At 36.5% G+C, this 22,315-nt stretch overlaps 1 protein-coding gene, 1 long non-coding RNA gene and 1 pseudogene across 3 annotated transcripts in view; 1 reads left to right on the forward strand and 2 right to left on the reverse strand.

The window, feature by feature from the left end:
• Positions 1–2,918: 2,918 nt before the first annotated feature.
• Positions 2,919–9,343, reverse strand: LOC107729486 (synaptotagmin-2-like; annotated as a pseudogene).
• A 1,455-nt stretch (positions 9,344–10,798) lies between these two features.
• LOC107729488 (ferritin, middle subunit-like) lies at positions 10,799–15,273 on the reverse strand. Of its 2 annotated transcripts, XM_016540014.1 has the most exons (5): positions 15,147–15,273; positions 14,751–14,874; positions 11,359–11,505; positions 11,101–11,226; positions 10,799–10,971 (listed from the first exon to the last, which is right to left on the reverse strand). In XM_016540014.1, the coding sequence occupies exons 2-5, from the start codon at positions 14,853–14,855 to the stop codon at positions 10,813–10,815; spliced, it is 537 nt and encodes a 178-aa protein (XP_016395500.1). In that variant the 5' UTR covers positions 14,856–14,874; positions 15,147–15,273; the 3' UTR covers positions 10,799–10,812. The 2 variants fall into 2 exon arrangements, with proteins under 2 accessions (XP_016395500.1, XP_016395501.1); XM_016540015.1 differs by lacking the exon at positions 15,147–15,273 and having other exon boundaries at positions 14,751–14,965.
• Positions 15,274–15,458: 185 nt separating this feature from the next.
• Positions 15,459–22,315, forward strand: part of LOC107729491 (uncharacterized) — a 14,718-nt gene continuing 7,861 nt past the window's right edge. The window contains exon 1 of the long non-coding RNA XR_001638584.1: positions 15,459–15,469. This is a non-coding gene — a long non-coding RNA (uncharacterized LOC107729491). The remainder of the gene's footprint in view (positions 15,470–22,315) is intronic.

The following is a 22,315-nucleotide window of genomic DNA, read 5'->3' on the forward strand; positions in this document are numbered from 1 at the left end:
CCCACAAGTTGGAACTGTTATGTACATCAGACCTGAAGCCTCTTGTGGTGGAGTGACGTAATAGTAAAGAACAGGTTGTATGAGGGAGGATTTTGAGACGAGTGTTCAACTCTCTCATACAAAATGCCAGTATGCTGTAGCTCCCAGCAAATATTTGTGATAAAATTACAAGTATAATTGTCAAAAGGTGTGTACTTCAATTGTTAAGGCTGGCTGGAGGCAATCGACAGGCCCACATTAACACTATACTATGTCTTAACAGAAGGCTAGGCTATGATTTAACGTACATTTTTCACATTATTTCCTCCAGTTGTCTACATTTATATAAAATTATATATTTTCTAAATGTAATTAAATTGGTCACACTTCATATTAAGTTTTTAGTAAAGTACAATGTACTTATTGTGTTCATGTTGTATTGCAAAACACTTTTACTGCTATACTGAGGTGGGCTAAGGTAAAGGTTATTAAGGTAATGATACAAGGGCAACTTTTGAGCAATGTTGCGTGGGCACTTTCCCATTGAGAATGGGTAATACATGTCTATCTGGATACTTTAGATCGGTCATGGGCCCTGTGTAACAGGGTAACATCATTGCTCAAAAAATTGCCCCGTGTATCATCTAAGGTCAGTGACAGGTTTTGTGGTTAGGTGGGTGGGTTAAGGGAAAGGGGCAGTGTCAGCAGTGAAATTATAGGTGTAAGTATCCTACAGAAATTAATTACAGATATAATTACATGCAGGTATTTAAAATATAAGTAATGTAATGTACATATATGTACAGTGCATTTTACCAAATGATTTAAAAGTTAGTACATAGTTGTTAAGCACACTTAATAGAAAACGGGTACATTATACATAGCCTATATATATGTATATGTATACATAGCCTGTATATATATATATATATATATATTAGTCTGCGCCTTAATAATAAAATAAACTGCGCCTTAATAAACGGCTCTAACAGAGGGGTAGCACATCCGGACAAGCTCAATACGGCAATCAGGATGCGCTACCACCTTAAACATTGAGGTCAAATTCATAAATAATGTGGGGAATTATTGACGACAGAATGTCAGGAGGCCAGTTTAATGCCTCATCTGAACGACACTCCTTTTTACAGGGGCCGGTTTTACGCTTCATCAAAAGGTTGCTTCTTTTTACAGTCTGAAGTCTGCATCGTAATACTAAGACTTTTGGACCCATACAAGTCAGGGAATGAGCACCCTCTGCTGGCCGGACTAAAACTAGCTCCAGCAGCAAGCTAGTTTTTCACAGCGGCTTACCAGGCATCAGAATGCGCTACCGCCTTAAAAAAAAAAAAGAGAAAGAAGTCAAATTCGTAATTGTGGCGGGGAATTCATGAAAACAGAATGTCAGCAGGCCAGTTTAATGCCTCATCTGAAGGATGCTCCTTTTTACAGTCTAAAGTCCGCGTCATTATATTAGGACTTTTGCACCCATTCAAGCCAAGGAATGAGCACTCCCTGCTGGCTAGACTAAAACTAGTTGCAGAAGCTACCTACTTTTTCACAAAGGGTCTCCCAACAGTGTACTGACCAGGATCTGGCCTGCTTAGCTCTAGTGAGGAACAGGACTCTGCCTACTGCATGCAACAGCTGCATTTGAACTCCTGCTTAGCTCTAGTGAGGAACAGGACTCTGCCTACTGCATGCAACAGCTGCATTTGAACTCTAAAGTCCACGTCATTATATTAGGACTTTTGCACCCATTGAAGCCAGGGAATGTATATATTAGAATTACTGACATTAGTTTTATTGTTGATCTGCAACCACCATCTGGTGGCCATCAGCGCATGTTTGTTCATAATAAATTAGTAGACTAGCAAAACTTCATGTTAACACTACACCTCCTGCTGGTAAGTCTTTATCTACAATGTTCTTGCTGTGTGACCAAACATGTTAATGTATACAAGCTACCTGAAGAGCCTTTGAGAAACCGATTTGAAAATCATGATGCTAGCTCTCAAAGCGGCAGTGTTGTAGCATGACAGTCACAAATTCGCTAGATGTCATATAGATTAACACTGTTAAGAATATTTTTTTGTGAGTATTAATCTAAAACCAAAACTTATTCTAAAGATATATTATATGTTAATATCTTAAACGTTGGATGCAGTCTTGGTCATTTGCTATCATTTTTGCTAGCTTTGCAATGCACCGATTGCATCTCGGCTTGTGTTAATCTGTTTTGTAGTTTTTAATAAATTCATATTGAACCAGTTAATTTACGTTTTATTTAAAATGCTGTCTCTCTATCTGTCTAACCTTCCCCAAGCTCTCCCTTTCACTCTGTATAATTTTTTGTGTCCTTTCTGGTCTCCTTCATCTTCTCCACACTTCCACCCCTCACCGGCTCTAATTCCCTGTTCACATTTTTTTGTTTTTTACCCCCAACAATTTTACAACTATTGTATGTCTATTTGTGACCCTGGACCACAAAAGCAGTCATAAGGGTAAATTTTTTTGAAATTGAGATGTATAGCTACATCGTCTGAAAGCTGAATACATAAGCTTTCCATTGATGTATGGTTTGTTAGGATAGGACAATATTTGGCGGAGATACAACTATTTGAAAATCTGGAATCAGGCAGCAAAAAAAACATCAAAATATTGAGAAAATCGCCTTTAAAGTTGTCCAAATGAAGTTTTAAGCAATGCATATTCTAATCAAAAATTAAGTTTTGATATATTTACAGTAGGAAATTTACAAAATATCTTCATGGAACCTGATCTTTACTTAATATCCTAATGATTTTTGGCATAAAAGAAAAATCAATACATTTTTTTTTGGCTATTGCTACAAATATACCCGTGCTACTCATGACTGGTTTTGTGGTCCAGGGTCACATTTGTAGCCTATATGAAATAAAAACACATCTTAAAATCTGTGATTATGTATCCAGTTGTTGTGTTTATAGTCATCTTGGTTCACAGAAAAACGACGAGGCAAATCAGAACAGTTATGGACAGATACATACATACAACACTTTCAAACAAAACACACACACTTATCATCCACATCATACAGACACATTTAAATAAGAAACACAGTCCAGATGAACATAATATACATAATAACATTTATAAAAGTTACTCCTCCTTTGTTTCACAGTAAATAAGGGTACAGGATGATGATCAATAACGTAACAGACAGAAACTCCTAAGTGAAAGGACGGATAAAATTTAAATGATGTTTTGCCAGATGTGTGAAAACTTTTAGTTGAGGGGCGGATAAGATATTTAGTGGATAGGTGCTTTAAGGGCAGCATCTACTTCCTCTTCAGGCTGAAGGGTGTGCCACTGAGCCACAGGTCGTCTGGGATTGGCCAGCATGTCTGACCAGTGGCGCAGACCCACCCCACTAGCACCAAACCCAATCCAGCACTTCCCAATTGGATCATTGCTTCCCAGTTTATCATAGTCGTAGACAGTGAGCAACACCTGGATCTTCTACAAGAAAGCAGATGAACAGAGAAAAATAGGTCAATATGCATTTAATCCACTTTCTTCTTTCTCATCAAACTTTTCAATTGTAAACACAGATGATTTTAGTACACTGAAAAAAATTGGATTTACTATGAAACAGATATCATAAACAGTCAAAATTCAAGATTTTGCTAGTAAAATTCACAAATAAGAAACAGAAAGTAACACTGAATTAAATGTAAAATTCTGAAGTAGAAAGACTAAAATATACTGCAATAATCTGTTTTATTTACAACTTTGAAAAATAATTGTTTACAGTGTAGTAACATTAGCACTTTAAACATACTATACAGTGAAAAGGTCGCATTTTGATGCATTAAAGGACCAAAAATACAAATCTGTAAATGTATTAGATATGCAAGTAGTCACGGAAATGAGTTTGAAACGTTTACCTGAATCTGAGCGAAGGGGATTTCAAAGCTGAAGCTTTCATTGAAGTAGGGGTTCAGTGTGTTCTGCTTAACTGTCGTCTTCTTCTTCTTGATACGCTTTCCATTGTGTTGCAAAACCACTTTCACAAAAGGATCTAAGACAGAAAAGTAAAGAGAAAAGTAAGAAAGAGGCATTGTTATATGGATAAAGACAAGAAATGCAGCTTAGCACCACATTTCCACATAAAAGCCAGGATAATTCAAAAAATAAAAATCTAATTATATTAAAATAAAGTCACATTTGATGTGTAGAGAGTCATTTCATTTTAATATCAAGTACAACAGAAAGGAAATGTAACTTTAACAAAATAACGCTACCACACTAACCTGATAAACCACCCACGTCCATCTTCTTCAGGTTCTTGGCCTCCATGATACAGACGGTCAGTTTACCAGAGGTGGGCACATAGCGCAGGGAGATACAGACGTCTCCTAAATTTTCTTGCTGTTGGGGAGGAAGAGGACAGTGTTTAGTTTAAAAGCATCAAAAAACAGACTATGGCAGCTGACAATTTTTTTTTTTTTAAACAGCCTGATGGAAAGCCTTACTTCCACTTTCTCTCCTCCGACCAGGTCTTTCCATTCATGTATGGGCTGGCCCAGGTCAACGCTGTTCATAGGGATTTTGATCTCCAATTACATCATGTTTACCAAAGCGGTCAAAGTCAAACACCTGCAGGACCAGAGTCTGCCCTGCTAGATCATTAAAGGGGATCTTGAAACAGAAAAAAAAAAAGAAATCATGTCGAATGCCTGTTTGAACAAAAAAAGGTATGTTGCACTTACTCTACTGTGAAATTAAGCAATTAAGTGTGACAAATTTTCTTTAGGCTAATCCCCCAAAAATGCGTGTTTATAAAAACATAACTGCAATACCTTAAATAGGAATGTCTCGTTGAAAACAGGACACCGATTCTTGTGCTGGACCTTGGTTTCAAACTTTTTCTTCTTGTCTGGTAGCATATAAACTTTGACATAGGGGTCAGATGTTCCACCAATATCCATGGCAGGAAGGTCTTGGGCTTGCAAGACACCAACAATGAGCTGAAGGTTGTTGAAGAAAAGGTTGTGGGTCAGGTTTTCAAAATCAAGCAGCTAGTCACACATTCTTTTAGAATAGCACTTCTTGATTTGTGTAAAAAATGTATCATATCAACTCACAATCAGAATGAATATAAAGAACATCTACTCTCAACCAACCTGATTGTCAGTGAAGTTATAGTCCAGAGTGTACTCCAACTTGCCATAACATTCTTTCTCTCCCTCGCCCTCTCCTTCTTTAGGTTGTTCCTAAGTATGGGCAGTATAAATTTAAAATACTTAAGCAAAACTTTAAGCCAAACATTACCTCTTTTCTTTTTAATACTTAGATTAAAATGAATAATTTGACAGATCGATGTCTGAAAGAGATTCGTTCTCTCTGAACACTATGCTTTAAATTTTCAGACTCTCCAACCTTGCCTGCTTCTTCCTCTCCTTCCTTTTTCATCCTTCTTCGTCCTCCCTTCCTCTCTCTGACTTTTTTAGCTTTTTTCTTCCCTCCCAAACACTTCTTATAGATACAGAAAGCAAAGCAGCCAACCAGGGCAAGCACGACCACAACTATGGCACCAATGGCCCACATGGGCACTGTGCAGTGGAGAAAGAAATAAAGTTAGAGAGAAAAAAACAATGATCATTTCATTTCTGTTAGTAAAAAAAGACATCATTTCAACCAATTACACATTTTCTGCTAAATTAATAAGTAGATGGATAGGTGGTTGGAGGGCGGACAGAAAAAGACTTTGGAAAATTGGAACTTACTTCTGATCTTGGGGTCTGTTGATGGAACAGATAAAACATGAAGGATGTACATGGAAATGGAAAAAAATTGAGGAATTGATCACACACACACACACACACACAGAGAGAGAGAGAGAGTTTGATGGAAATGTGTGTTTTGTAATGATAATATGATGAAATATGAATGATTCCAGCTTGCAACAGACAGGCATTGGACAGATGTAAATTTTGGCTAAAGATGAAAATCAGGGTTCATGTGAATTGGAGAGCCGTTAAATTTTGGTTACTTAATACCATGACTAAACCAACAAAATATCAATGTGTAATGATGACACTGTGCATTTAAAATTGTGTGGATGTTAAAGGTCCATGTGTGAATAGTTCACCCAAACATGAAAATTCTGTCATCATTTACTCACCCTCAAGTTGTTCCAAACCTGTATGAGTTTCTTTCTTCTGTTAAACACAAAAGAAGATATTTTGAAGAAGGTTGGTAACCAAACTGTTTCTGGTCCCCATTGACTTCCATAGTTTTTATTTTTGGTCCATACTATGGAAGTCAACGTGGACCAGCAAGTGTTTGGTTGCCCATATTCTTCAAAATATTTTTATGATATCCTCTCAACAGAAGAAAGGAAGTCACACAAGTTTGTAACAACATGAGGGTGAGTACATGGTGACAGAATTTTCATTTTTGGGTGAACTGTACCTTTAAGATTATCACATTAAACAAATGTTGCATCTAGGTTATCACTTCACAACTGTTGGACGTCAATATGATGTTAGCATGAGATGATACCATGACTTAAAAACATCAAAATATCAATGTCATTATTCTGCTTCACACTGACATTAGCATTAGGTGTTGTCCTGACATCATCACCGACGTCAGAACCTACATTCAACTGAATACTCATGTCTTACAATGATGGTGGCTTGCTGGAGTATGATTAGTCAAGTGTGGTGTATTGACAAAGAATTATTACTTACTAGGTAGATGGCTAAGCTCATTGAAAAACTTGTTCTTCATATTTATGAAGTTGTGGGAGTGATGAGAGGGAGGAGGCAGAGGAGGTGGAGCAGGTTTGGGCTCCTCTGATTCTGCTGCCCTCCGCACACGATGCTGCATGCTGACCAATCGCATGGCTGACCAGCTACAGACATAAAACAGACTGTTACTGTCCTGACATAACATAAACTAAATGCCATAAATCACATATATTGCCTAGATCGGTCTCAAGCCCTCAAGAAAGTCTCTCTCTTTCCCTCCCCACCTCTGTCCTGTTTGTGTCTGGCATGACTTTTGATGGAGTAAACTCTGATGCTTGAGCTCAGCATGTCTGTTATTAATCCTGGAATTGTGACATGTCAAAACACAACCATGCACTTGTAATGCCCATGTGTTCAAACACTAGAATGTGCTCAAAAACTCCAATATTTGTCATCCACATTAGCACACAATGGTTATGTTTCCACCTGCCCTACTCTGTTGAACTGACCTCTTGTCACTCTCAGCAGATGCGTAACGAGATTAAATGCCAAAGCTAATCCAAAAATCCTTGGGTTTAAGTAAATTAGGAACAGAGCCCTCCCCTTGCCGCCTCACGTTCACACTTGAGCCTACTCATCTTGTCACCAGACCGCCATGTAAGACTAAAGACTTCAGGTATAGGCACTGCTCCTTTGTATATAAGAATATGTTGAGCAGAAAAGTCACGGTTGAATTTATGACAGGACTTTATGATGATTCTATGTCAGCCACATGGACTGACCACAGTGATGAAAGACAATAAACATAAACCTTTTTACAGTTAAAAAGATGAAATTCTTCATTTTCTCTATTGACCTTGCTGGGTTATCATAATTAACTCATGACTGACCTATTTTCTTCACTCTGTATGCACGATATATATACCACCACCAATAAAATGGATTAAAAAATTACTTCAAGAGATAATTAAGATAGATATTTTAAGATTGTTTTTACATACTGGTGGTTACTTTAATATAATGTTCTTATATATATATATATATATATATATATGTGTCATTTAATTGATTTTTCATCCATTACAATCCATTAAATGTTATTTGAATTTGTTAGTGTCTTAACTTTTTTAAACATGTAGAGTCATATACATCATGTGCATATTAATTATTAGGGGTATATAATTGCTTAAATCTGTTTGTTGTTCAAAAGCATAATTGCTACAGATGAATATACCTCACCTGTGTCTCAACCACTCAGGAGAATATTGTAAATATAAAATTAAATAGAAAATATTTATTTTATTTTTAAATAAAAAACAATTGTTATTTTTTATTTTAACTTTAGCTAACTTTTTTTTATTTAGAAATGTATATGCTTATTTACTTATTTATTTAAATTTAGGTAAAATGATAGCTAGGGCAGGAGTCCACTTCATTCTTGTAAGCCTAGCAGTTCTTTGCTGATTTTCATATTTAGTATTCTGACATCTGCCAAATATATACACCGTATACACAGCTTCCAGCATATTTAAAAGTTTTCTACATTAGTTTTTGAATGAGAAAAGGGAATTAAACGTTTATAACAATTATTTTATAACGTGTGCAAAAGAGGGTTGAAACAATGAAGTAATTTCTTCTCTTCTTATCTTTTCCATAGACAGCAGATACCTTGAAAGTGCGTAATCTGAAGAGGTCAGAAAGCATAATGTGTGCCATTTACTGACACGACTGCACTAATCTGGCTAAAGAAGGCCGGCGTCATACGGCCTTGTTTTTTTTCCTTCATCGCTACTTTGTCCACCAGCGGGTAGAACTGCTGTTTTTTCGGATTACCTAAATCTCATCTAGTCACGCTTTCCGTAGTTTTATTTTTTATTTTTTATGGCAGTTGTCCAAGACTGAAGAGCTTTTACGCACATAGGCTAAGCATCAATTTAGTCGAGCAAAACTCATCTGAGCCACTCTTATTGCGAGAGTTTATAGAAAAGATGTAGCTATACTGTTATACAAAATGTGGCGAACAAGAAAAGAACAAAAAAACGAACCGTGTGTTGTTTATTAACGTCACTTTGCTATATATAAGTAGTTTTCATTTATAATTACATGACATTTCAAGTGAATTAGATTGTCTGTGGACTGTTGCAGCCTATATAGTCTCCATGAATTTAGTGAAAATGTATTATTTTGCTATTCACTCAAACTATCGTGACACATTTTCAAGTAGTTACAACTATATTCCATGTAGTATTTGAATTAATATGATGCTATTAAAGTGCACATGCTATAATAATCATAAAATGCTGTTTAAAATCATTTTAAATGACACTGCTTGACATGTCAATCAATTCCAAGATAGTATGATATTTCCATGAATAAGTGGAGCCAATGAAGCAAACAATAATCAAACTTACCTGATGATGTTCTACAGATCCTACTCTCTTAAATAGATAGAAACCTGTGCTTTGTTTATAGAGCACAGCAGCCCTCTCACACACTGCTCTAATTTACTCTTGCGTCCACTTTATCATCTGTCCCTCTCTCTCCCCAAAGCGCATTTGAAGCGCCAAACCCTCTTTCACTTGGATTAATCGTGCTCTCCCTTCTGTTCACAGTTATGTGCCCTGTAGTAATGTGTATCAGTATTGGATCCGTGAAATAGGTCTTGTGACAGCAGCAGCCTAATAAAGCTGTGGCGTCTGTCATTAATGTTAATCAAACAACAAAAGACAGAGAAAATCCCTCAGTGCTCTTGACTAAATAATGTTTTGTTGAATAACTTTAATATGTTAATTTACAGTTTATTCAATTTCTGTAGCCTATTTAAAACACGTTCATATTTTAGAAAATGTAGTTAACATTTGCATCATTAATGATTTATCTTATCCACCCGCGACCCACCCGCAAATAATCAGAAAGCATTTTTTTATTACCCAACCCACCCGACCCGCGGATATAATTTATAATAATCCTATAATCTTATTTAATCCATCTCGTACGCCCGTTTCTCAATTTGCTAGTATCCTATATAATCTCCTGCATGCTGTTTATCGGATTCTAATTTGCAATATAATTTTCGTTCAGACCCTTCTGAATCGGATTATAGTCGGTGGTTCACTGCTGCTAATAGGCATGATTGGTATAGCATAAGGAGGCTATAAACCTTGTTCATTGGTTATGAAATGAGGATAAGGCTTCACCAGTAGTTGACGATTATCGAGACATTGAAAAAGATAATTTTATGAACCATAACGGGCCTTGGTCCTTCAGTGTTTATGACCAATGTGCGATTATTAGACATCAAAACAGCACCCTCGTGTGGTAAAATGAAATACTAGCCTACACCTGTAGTGCCGTGGAAATTAATGTGAATATTTAGATCTCTTCATTTAACAGACCACGAAAAGTTTGTAAGAATATTGTATTTACTCTCTGTAGGCCTATATAATATTAGGTTGTACATTAGATTTTATGAAATACTAATGTGCAGTTGTGTCAGTGATTGACATTATCCTTACGGATGAGTGAAGTGTCTCCTCTATTTTCACTTTATCTATGAGGTTTGTTGTCGCTGTTACAGTAGATTTGTACATTAATCAGTCACACTATTGTTACCACTTTTCAGTCCAATAGATCTGCATTCACAGGTTTTCTGCTGGGGAAAAAAATCCAGTTACATTAATCATTACAGCCCACTCTTTTTTTAAAGATATTTTTTGGGATTTTATGCCTTTTTTTAATGCCGAACTCGGATCGCCGTGAGCGCAGTTGCACTCTATGTCGACGCACTAACCTATTGGCGCCGACTGCATCCTGCAATTTTAAATAAAAATACAAGGTTATTGAGCTCAGAATTTTTTATTTAAATTCACCAGGTCAATCATTGCACATTCAACAGGAAAGCATTGCTTGATGACAATCACAGGATGACTAAAACAGTAACGCTGCATTGTTTTACAAGTAACAGGAAACTTTACTTGATGTTAACCTTTCTACCTGTCAGACTTCAACATTTTGCACAAGAGCTGTTTGATAAGAACATATTTAAGAGAATAATATTTTTATTCATTCATGTATTAATATGATCTGAGGGCTGCATTTAGCTGCTGTCTCCATCCAGGGTGTGCTTGTCAAACAGGTACTCCGCCATCCTGTTGTTGCCAGCATCCATCTTGGAAAGGTTGGTGATGTGGTCAGCAAGCTTCTTGATGGCCTCAACCTGCTCATTCAGGTAGTGAGTCTCCAGGAAGTCACACAGCTGTTGGACAAGACGTCAGAAAAAAAAATTTAGGATGCTAAATTCTCAGCACTGAATGAAACTGCTTTAAAGAGACATGTATATGCAGGCAGATTTAGCGTCTCAACTTCAACAATGAGGGTCACTCACATGAGGGTCTCCCTTCTCAGAGGCGACCTTATGCAGATCCAGCAGAACCTGGTTGACGTTCTTCTCCAGCTGAAGAGCACACTGCATAGCAATCAGTCCATTGCCCCACACATCACGATCAGGTTTCTGAAGAGAGACACAATCAGTGAGTAGTGAGCATGGCATAAGGTCATTCCATAAAAATTGGTCTAGAGTCAGATTTGCTTATGTTACAATGTTCAAAGTCAAAATGCTTAATTCAAAACATTATTAAAGCACCTTGATGTCCTGAAGCACAAAGCGTCCCCCCCTCTTGTTCTGGAACTCCATGAACTTCTCAGCATGCTCGCGCTCCTCCTCGCTGTTCTTCTTGAAGAACTTGGCAAAACCAGCAAGAGCGACATCATCCCGTTTGAAGTAGAAAGCCTGAACAAAATCAAAGAAGGGAATTAAAATGGCTGCAAAACTAACTCATCACAGAACAAGAATATGGCAAGCAGTTTTAGCTTAAAATATTCCAAGCGTTACTCGTCGTAATTGCATTTTTACTAGTAACAATTCAGTTAGAGAGCTCTGCAATTGCATTCTTACTAGTAACAATGCCAATTAGAGATCTCTGCAATTGCATTCTTACTAGTAACAATTATGATTAGAGAGCTCTCTAATTCAGTTAAGAGATCTCTGCAATTGCATTGTTACTAGTAATAATTAAATTAGAGAGCTCTTCAATTCAATTCTTACTAGTAAGAATTACAATTACAGAGCTCTTTAATGCAATTTTTACTAGTAACAATTGAATTAGAGAGCTCTCTAACTGGCATTGTTACTAGTAAGAATTTAATTAATGGTCCCATAACACTGATGCATAGCTAATGCCATTTGCGCTATTTAGCCTATAAGGTTTTTATAAAATATTTATACAATGTCAAGAATGGACAAATAATCGATAGAGAAACAACATGTCGTGAAACGATTTAGCAAAGTGATAAAAACGAGCCTGTGTATAATATGGCAAATATCATGGGACAATCCTGCAACAAAGGCTACTATATTCCACAATGGATTTTATGCCTTTTTCCTCTTTGTAACCATCTTTAGATACCTGACACCTGACTGATCAGAAAAGTACAGTGAAGAGAGGTCACAATTACGAAGCAGTTTTGTAGCTTCCAGAAATTGCCAATGAAAGCTCACTCTGTGTCAGCAGCAACAACCACAAACTCCCAAGAGCTGACATGTGATTCAGCATTTTGTCTCTCATGGAAGATGCGTGTATTTGTAACCTGATCAGCTTGCTACAGTAGCTTACACATGTCAAACCATCAGACTGTTATAGTAAACCATATTATGTTTAATTTGAAACAGTTTTTTCTTGTCTGTTTGGGTCTATCGTTACAAATATTTCCAATGTTATAAATTATTAGTAGCCTTTACCATAGGATAGGCTTAATTCATCTAAATTAAGCTTTTTAAGGAGGTTATTTGAAAAGTCAGTGAGTGTAGCTTTAGGATACCAGTCGGAAGTGCTATTGCAATATAAGAAACAAGACCATTACATGCTACTCTATTTGTGAGCTCTTAGAAACTATTGTTTTTCTGCTCACTGAAGAACTTGCACTATTGATAGTTTTGCTGAATCCTCTTTTGCTTGTGCTGCTTGTAATCAAGTGACCTTAATTTTACAGTGTTCTTCAGTGATTTGTTCAGTCAATGTAACATTTCCTGAGTGCTGCGCACATTGATAAACGATGCTGGATGTCCCTTTGTGCACACTAGTGCTGAGGTGAACAACAGAAGTACTGTAATACTGGTGTTAATGAAACTTACAAACACAACCCGACGTTATTATTTTTATATTTTTTAAGGTTTTAGCCTGAAAAACGATGTGCCAGGACTGTATCAACTGCACACTCGCTGAAGCAGAGTTGAGCCTGCCATTACCTGGATGGTTGACATCCTTATAGGGAAACTGAGATTGCTGTTGGAAGAGGTATTAATGAGGCCAGTACAGGAGCACATCCTCTGGTCTTTTTGTGTCCTGATGATAAACTAGATGACACTGCTTAACAGACTCATGTATTTAAAGTCACTGACTAATCACCATAATTGACCTCTACTGGCTACTTTAAAAAAAATCAACTTCATTTAACCCATGAACTAATTTGCATATTTCTTTCTTGCTTTTTCATACTCAGATCTGGGGAAACATTATAACTCACATGGGGGTCTCCCTTCTCAGAGGCGACCTTATGCAGATCCAGCAGAGCCTGGTTGACGTTCTTCTCCAGCTGAAGAGCGCACTGCATAGCAATCAGTCCATTGCCCCACACATCACGATCAGGCTTCTGAAGAGAGACACAAACATTAAGAGCAAGATCCCCTCTAATTCAACAGTCCCTTACAAATAGGCGTAATATCAGTTTATAACAATCCCGAAACGTTTGCCTTGTTTTATTCAGTAAATTGCTTATATTGTTCTCATCTCGCTTGTGATGCTTTGATGTTTGAGTGTGCGAACTTTTTTCAAGCTCTTCACCTTTGGGTAACCTTTTTTGGTCTACGCACCTCAGTTGGATTTTTTTGAAGGCGCGGTGAGTCTCTGGCTGCTTCTTGGCCTATATAACATGACATAAATTTACCTTATTTAGTTAGGTCTAAAAAGGTAAATTATGCATACTTTTAATTTTAAAAACATGCAACTAACCCTAAGGAAAACCCTAATCCTTACCCTATAGTAAGTACATGCTGATAATTAAGCCCCACACATCACGATCAGGCTTCTGAAGAGAGACACAAACATTAAGAGCAAGATCCCCTCTAATTCAGTCCCTTACAAATAGGCATAATGTCAGTTTATAACAATAACAATTGTATTAAAAAACAAAAACAAAACAGGGTTACAAGTTTTAGTTCAAAATACTATTAAAACACCTTGATGTCCTGAAGCACAAATGGAGTCCAACAAAACCCAGAGGAAGGCATGTTCTTTCTGTGTAAGCTAAAAATACAGCATTTGTTTTTTTACTTAGCCAAGTTATTCAAACATTTGTTTAAAAAAATAAGTACATAAACAATTAAGGATAGCATTGTGGGTGCTGACCTAAGACTTGCTTCTCTACCAGAGGAAGGCATGTTCTTTCTGTGTAAGCTAAAAATACAGCATTTTTTTTTTACTTAGCTAAGTTATTCAAACATTTGTTTAAAAAAATAAGTACATAAACAATTAAGGATAGCATTGTGGGTGCTGACCTAAGACTTGCTTCTCTGTCCTTGAACCAATAACAAAGTGGTTTGTGAGGCAAGATATAACAAAGAACGGAAGGCATGTTTCTTTCTGTGTAAGTTAAAAATAAACATTTGTTTTTTTACTTAGCTAAGTTATTCAAACATTTGTTTAAAAAAATAAGTACATAAACAATTAAGGATAGCATTGTGGGTGCTGACCTAAGACTTGCTTCTCTGTCCTTGAACCAATAACAAAGTGGTTTGTGAGGCAAGATATAACAAAGAACATATTTCTACAGGTGTAATATCCTGACCTGATACTTTTTATTTTATTTTTTTATGCATTATATAAAAAAGGATATAATTGAAGGAGAGAAAACTTGTCACCATACAACAAAAGATATGTCTTGTAAAAGTGAGAATAGAAGAAATGTATAGACACATACCATTGAAGTGTAAATGTAGGAAGCGTAAAGCTCCAAGTTGATCATCTTGTTGATCAAAGCCTCGCAGTCGCGGTCGTAGTTCTGGCGAATCTGAGAAGTCTCCATTTCGGCAGGTTTTATTAGCCTATCAAAACTGATACAGAATAAGAAATTTAAATAGGCTTAAATAATTTCCGGCGAGATCGAAGTTCCGTTCAATCACTGTTGAAGCAAGAACCTCTTCAGATCTTCCCGAAGCTGTGAGTGAAATGAAGGTGCGCGTTCATCTTATATACGATCAGCGAATGATGCGTCAGTGAAACTAAAAACCAGCCAATCAAAGAACGAAGCTCAGTGAGGAAGCGACAAGACAGTCCACTGTGTCATTTTCTGAGATAACATGCCATATTTATTAGCCTATCAAAATTGATACAGAATAAATACGAAATTTAAATAGGCTTAAATAATTTCCGGCGAGATCGAAGTTCCGTTCAATCACTGTTGAAGCAAGAACCTCTTCAGATCTTCCCGAAGCTGTGAGTGAAATGAAGGTGCGCGTTCATCTTATATACGATCAGCGAATGATGCGTCAGTGAAACTAAAAACCAGCCAATCAAAGAACGAAGCTCAGTGAGGAAGCGACAAGACAGTCCACTGTGTCATTTTCTGAGATAACATGCCATATCAACTATCATGAACGTGTCTTTTTTCCTTCGTCATGATCCAAGGAAAACTGGGCTGTCCTAGAACTGAATAAGGTACATGTCAAATGAAAACTCCAAGAATTAGAGTGCAACAGCACAAAGAGTGTGCAACAACATACTGTTATGCAAGAAAAATTTCAGATTTTGTCTGACAATAAAATTTATATCATTACACATAAAATATAAATCCAGGATGGTGGTCTAACCAAGAGAAACTTTGTCTATATTTAAATGCTTTGGACACTGCCTGCTGTATACTAGGCAGTATGTAGCAAGGCAGTTTTTGGAACAGAGCTTTTTGGCTTCCATGGTGGTTTAGAAAAAAGGAAGCAAGAACCTCTTCAGATCTTCCCGAAGCTGTGAGTGAAATGAAGGTGCGCGTTCATCTTATATACGATCAGCGAATGATGCGTCAGTGAAACTAAAAACCAGCCAATCAAAGAACGAAGCTCAGTGAGGAAGCGACAAGACAGTCCACTGTGTCATTTTCTGAGATAACATGCCATATCAACTATCATGAACGTGTCTTTTTTCCTTCGTCATGATCCAAGGAAAACTGAACATAACTGAATGAATTAAATGATATCATGATCTGTAGCCCAAAACTAGAACCTCAAAAACAAAAGCCATTGAACCATTCTGTCTCGTGGTTTGTGGCATGGCATTAGGTTAGGCCTGGTTCCAGCTCATATATGACCAATAGGGCAATAGGGTCAAGAGTGGGCTAAGATCAGGAAAATATTATGTCTCACATATTCTTCTTTAGTTAGATATTTGCTCCTTACATTTCAATGTATATGGACTAAATGATATAATTAGTGTTATTATAAACACTACTCTTACACGGATTTTTTTGATGTTAACTAAGTTATTCAAACATTTGTTTAAAAAATATGTACATAAACAAACAATTAAGGATAGCTTTGTGTGGCTGACCTAAGACTTGCTCCTCTGTCCTTGACCTACTTGTAACAAAGTGGTTTGTGAGGCAAGATAATATAAGAAACCAACATTTAAAAAACAGCTGGAGACAACAACAATCAAACTGGACCTTTCATTGAAACCCTTATAGTTACAGAGATACAGCCCTTGTGACAACTTCTCTATGTAACAACTAGCCCTGGCGTACCCTAAATGCATTCAGTCAGGGACTTATATTAACTTATATTAATGTGAACACTGGGGCAAATCATTTGCTTTTATTTCTGCATCATCCACCATGCAGGTTTAATAAAAATTCGGAATAGGTTTATATAGCATCACTACACATTGATAAAAAGCAATTCCTGCTGGTTGAATTATAAAACTAGAACAGTACAATCCCACAATTTTAAATAAAAAGACAAGTTAATCCAGCCCAAAATATTTATTAATCAGATTCACTAGTTTAAAATAAGTGTACTTTCAACAGCAAAACACTGGCTTGAGCGTCAATGGAACTGAAACCAGCCAATCAAAACATGAGTAACGAAGCTCCATTCAGCTGTGACAGCAAAGAAAAGCTCAAGTTTCATGAGTCTTTTTTTACCTTTTCATAATTAATGGTAAACTGATTCCAAAAAAAAAATTCATTCAGTTCACTGGCTCCGCCGGGCTCCCTCGTCCCTCCGGCTCCGCCTTGGTCAGTCGTCAGCCCTTCCTCCACCATGGCTCCTCCCTCCATCGTCTCCACCTAGAACTCTGTCTGCCGGCCCCCTCCCGGATGCCCGTCCTCCTCTCGAGCCTCCTCCCAAGTCCCGACCCGTCCCTCCCTCTGTTGTATCTACGGCGCGAGGACACAAGGGGCAATATGTCAGGATTATGGACCTGTTTTGGTGTGTTTTCCCTCCCCATGTGCTCCGTGACCCAGTTTCTTCCTTGTTTGATTGTGTTCATTTGATTCAGGTGTGTCTCGTCTATTACCCTCGTTTAGTTTAGTGTTTAAAGCGTTGTCTGTTCTATGGTTCCTTTGTCCAGTGTTATACGTCTATTGGTGCTACGTGTGTCTCCTGCCTGCCTTGTGTTACCCTTTGGTTTGTTCATAAAAGACTGTTATTTCTGCTACTCCTACATCTCCACGTTCCTCGCTCCTCACAGTAGACATCCTGACAATACCATGGCTATCGACTGAATTTAGTGAATTAACATTTTAAATCATTTAATAAATGTGTTCCACGATTATTGTTAAGTGTTCATGAGATGGATTGCCTGAGGAAAGAAACTGTTCCTGTGTCTGGCCGTTCTGGTGCTCAGTGCTCTGTAGCGTCGACCAGATGGCAACAGTTCAAAGAGGGAGTTTGAACTGTTGGAGATTTAAGTCCCAGTCTGTGTGTTTTGTCTTTGTCGGGTCTTACATTGTGATGCACGTGTGTCTTCTACCATTCCTGGTTTGGATTGCACCTTGTGTGGATTCATTAAAGACTGTTTATTCTAATATGTCTCCATCATTCACTCTGACACAGTGCGTGACATCATGGAGGCAGTGGCTCATTTTACTTAATAAAGTACTTTTGCTGGAAAGTCTTGTACTTTTCTAGAAAATCTAGTACATAATAGAACTTCAGCCATTTTATGTCACAGTATTTCACCATCAGTTATTGTCGTAAAACTCTGTCATAAAAGTTTTAATGGCATCCGTTGTGCATATGATTTTGCTTTCTCAAATAATATGACTTAATAAATCATTGAGAAGAGGTTGTGTGTGCCAAACACAGTAAAAAATGTACTGAAACAAACTAACAATAAATAAAATGTTAGCACTGTGACTGACCTAAAAATGCTCCTTATATTTATCTTAATAGAAGCATTGTATAACATACCAAATCTCGTGGGACAATCTTGCAACAATGTAATTCCTGTGTGGAGGTAGTGCTGGTTTTCACTTGGTAACTGTCAGTACAAGAGTAATTGGTCTGGTGACCAAGCAAATTTGTACTCAAAATTGCCCATGAAACCTCATTCTGTGTCAGCTACAAACAAGTGCAGACTCCCAAGAGCTGACATGGAGCTGTGTTTCTTGTGAGTCACCATTTATTTACTATTAGTTGTGGGTACATTTGTAACCTGATCAACTCACTATGGTGTAGGTATAAACACCTTGAACTTGGTTAGAGTAAACCGTGTTCTTTGGTGTCAATCATCATATATAATTAATATATTTGTCCTATAATATTTCCACTTTAGAAAAATTAAGTTATCGGTATTTTTACAATAGCTCTAAAAGATGTATAAAAATCTAAAACTTGCAACAATCTGACATTACAAAAACTGACACTAAGTGCAAGAAGAACATGGTGTTAACCTGCCTTGGCCAAACAGCAGGGGGCATCTATGACAGACTGCTGTGTATTACATCAAGAAGAGTTACTTACTGCTATAGGTTTCATTTACTTTCCATTTGTCAGGTGGAAAATCTAGGTGGGTTTAGGTGGAAATATATTGTATCTAGGAAGATGCATCAGTAAACAGAAATGAAAGAAAACATCAAAATAGTTTAAGTGATGGCAACTTATAATTAAATTTTGTAGCATAAACAATTTTTTTTAAAGTTGATTATTCAAAAACTAATTGAGTTGCCTTAGAAGCAGTTAATCTCATATATTTCAGCTGAAATTATCATTTGGTATTGCATATGCTGAATCTAAGTTATTTAGCATGTTAATTTAATGAACAAGTAAGATACTTGTTACTGCTATTAGTGCAGTCATTGCTCATAGAGTCAATGTGTTTACCTAATCACCAACAATTTAACCACCAGCACTACTTTTTAGCACTTATGGTAACCACAAAAACACAACAGAAACTCTTTTAAATGTCAAACATAACAGGTATTTCCCTTCACTATCACTACTAGAATGTCTATAGAAATGCTGCATATAGGTAAAGTGTGTTATATTAGCTTATACAACAGTTTAATATGAGCCAGTTTAGAGAAAACAAATAAATAAAACCCAACTGTGTGTTAAATACTTAATATTAAAGTGAAATATCTCTGTGCAATATTGTTTGATATCTATTCATGATAATACTCACTTTCCATGTCACATAATATGCAGTCGTCAGCAGTTACAGACCGATATGTGACATCTGTTTTTATATTGTTTGCACACATAGCCTAAGTTACTATGTATCTGGATCAACTAGCCGAATAGACAAATGTAAATGTTTATTCATAACCCTGCTGAAAATAAGTCAATAATGTTAGCTGATGCAAACTGTCGAGCTAAGGAGCTGAGGAGCGTCTTGCTGTAGCCTGCGGTGGACGTCCAATCCGGCCCACATCCAAGTGTGACGTCACAAACCACGCCCATGTCCAAATACGTCACATTCTCATTCATTTTGAAACAGGAAGAAGCATAAATTAGAAGATAATTCGTATCATTTGCCAACCGCTAAAAAAGAAGCAGTTATTTGCCGTGTCGGTAAGTAAAAACAAGATCTTTGGCCTTTACCAAGACTTAAAACGTTGACAACTTTTAGAATGTGTGTGTCGTTTGTGTGCATGTGCATAAACAACAGTTCGGCTCGCTTAGTATGTGTTTAGAACTTCACATAGGCACGTTATTACTTAGCTAGCAACATGTATATATATAACATATGTATATATATATATGTTATAAAAAATAACATATATACAGGGTATAAAAAATTGCACGTTCATTCAGCATTCATTTTATGTCATAAAGAACGTAAGAATCAGTGCACTGTGTGTGTATGTATGTACGTACACACACACACACACACACACACACACACACACACACATATACATACATACATACATGTATTGATAGTTAGATAGATAGCACTATGTCTTACAACATAAAATGAATGCTGAATCAATGTGCAATTTTTTATATACATAACACTCATCTCACCCACTTAAACACACACACTTCATCCCTCTCACACATATGTACTTACCGTGAGTTATTCTGTGGGGAGGTGAAAGGGCCTACCTTTCTCCAGATGGACAGTAAAAATCAACAGAATGTCATCAAAGATTTTCTGGGGGGAAATTGGATGAAGCAAGAGATGTTTTTTTATTAATCTTTGAGTATCTGGAGGAGCTGGACACATATCAAACACATATCAAATTGTCTTGATGAACAAGGCCTGAAGGTCCATGCCATGTTCTGTGAATAATCTATCAGAGCAAGGAATCTCTCTGTGTAGCCTATGTATGTATGTGTACTGCATATCAAGAGCTGTTTATCTGATCATTCAACTGCTCAGACTTTATGATATTTAGAACATATCTTTTGTTAAATACTACCAGTCAAAAGTTTTTGAACAGTAAGATTTTTAGTGTTTTTTAAAGAAGTCTCTTCTGCTCACCAAGCCTGTATTTATTTGATCCAAAGTACAGCAAGAACAGACTAATTTTGAAATATTTTTACCATTTAAAATAACTTTTCTATTTGAAACTGTTTTCTATATTACTATTAAAATGTAATTTATTCCTGTGATTTCAAAGGTAACTTTTTAGCATTACTACAGTCACATGATCCTTCAGAAATCATTCTAATATTCTGATTTACTGCTCAAAAACATTTATTATTATTGTTGTTGTTATTATTATTATTATTATTATGTTGAAAACAGCGGAGTAGATTTTGTTCAGATTTCTTTGATGATTAGAAAGTTCAGAAGAACAGCATTTATTTGAAATAGAAATCTTTTGTAAAATTATGTCTTTATCATAATTTTCTGATCAATGTAATGCATCCTTGCTAAATAAAAGTTTTACTCTCTATAGCGATGGGTTTTCGAGTCGTTCGTTCATCACGTGACAGCCCCATAAGCCCAAACCCGAAGACTTGTCAGATAAGAGGTGGTGAGCTAATCATAGACTGAAGACTCAGGTAAACAATTAATTAATCTTTTCTGTTTCTTATAGCAGTTTTGTATTGTTGTAGTGTGATCAACGTTTGCGTAAGTAGTAGACATATTAGGGAAGTAACACGTAACATTTTAATTATATTTTGTTAAAATGAACGAAATGAACGAAATGACTCGAAAAAAGATTCGTTCATTTTGCTGAACGAGACTCAAAGGTCCGAGTCGGTAAAATGATCCGAACTTCCCATCACTGATGAAATTACATTTCTTTAAAATTAAATATTAAAAATGCAGCTAACGTTCTACACACAACAATATAAACAAAGGTGCCTGTTCTCTTTCGTTCTTGCTGTTTGATTTGGAAAAGTTTAAAGGGCGTCGTGGAGTCTTTATGTTATCTGACTAAAAACTATTAGTTTGAACTTTTTTTATTACAGTATTTATTTTAAAAACGTAGAGTGCCTTAAAAATAATTATCACAACCCTGATAAAACAAACTTATACTGATTTTCTCATCCTCCGATTTATAGGCTACTTATCAGTCCTGTTTTTATCATCATTATAATTTAAAAAATGAATAAATTCAGAACAGGATTATAATATAATTCTATTTTAAATAAGACAGAAATATGTTTATACAACAACAACAGTAGTGTTTACTTTTATACTTTGAGCACCTGCCCCTCCAAAGGTCTCTGCACGGCCCTGCTTTTGACCCGTGATCAGGCAAATCTGACTTCTGCAGCTCGTGTTGGATGCAGGGTTGTTGTTGTTGTTGTTTTTCCATTGGGCTTTTAAACTGTTGCCATGGGCTGAGATTCCCCAGTGGGTTAAAGGTTTGAAATATTGCATAAATTACATTTGGTTGAAATGCTTGTACTGAAACATTTTGCATTCTACCTGTAATAAAACTGTGCTAAATGTTTTGGGCCACACTAGTAGGAAGCATTTGAGCTGTTTATGATAAATGTGCATAACAGTGACTGTAAAATATGTATTTTAGGGATGAAAATTACATTTTTATATTTGGGACATAATTGCGCTACTTTGGGCTGTTTTTTT

Source organism: Sinocyclocheilus rhinocerous, unplaced genomic scaffold, assembly GCF_001515625.1.
Source record: "Sinocyclocheilus rhinocerous isolate Xijiao unplaced genomic scaffold, SAMN03320098_v1.1 scaffold697, whole genome shotgun sequence".
Taxonomy (NCBI): Eukaryota; Metazoa; Chordata; class Actinopteri; order Cypriniformes; family Cyprinidae; genus Sinocyclocheilus; species Sinocyclocheilus rhinocerous.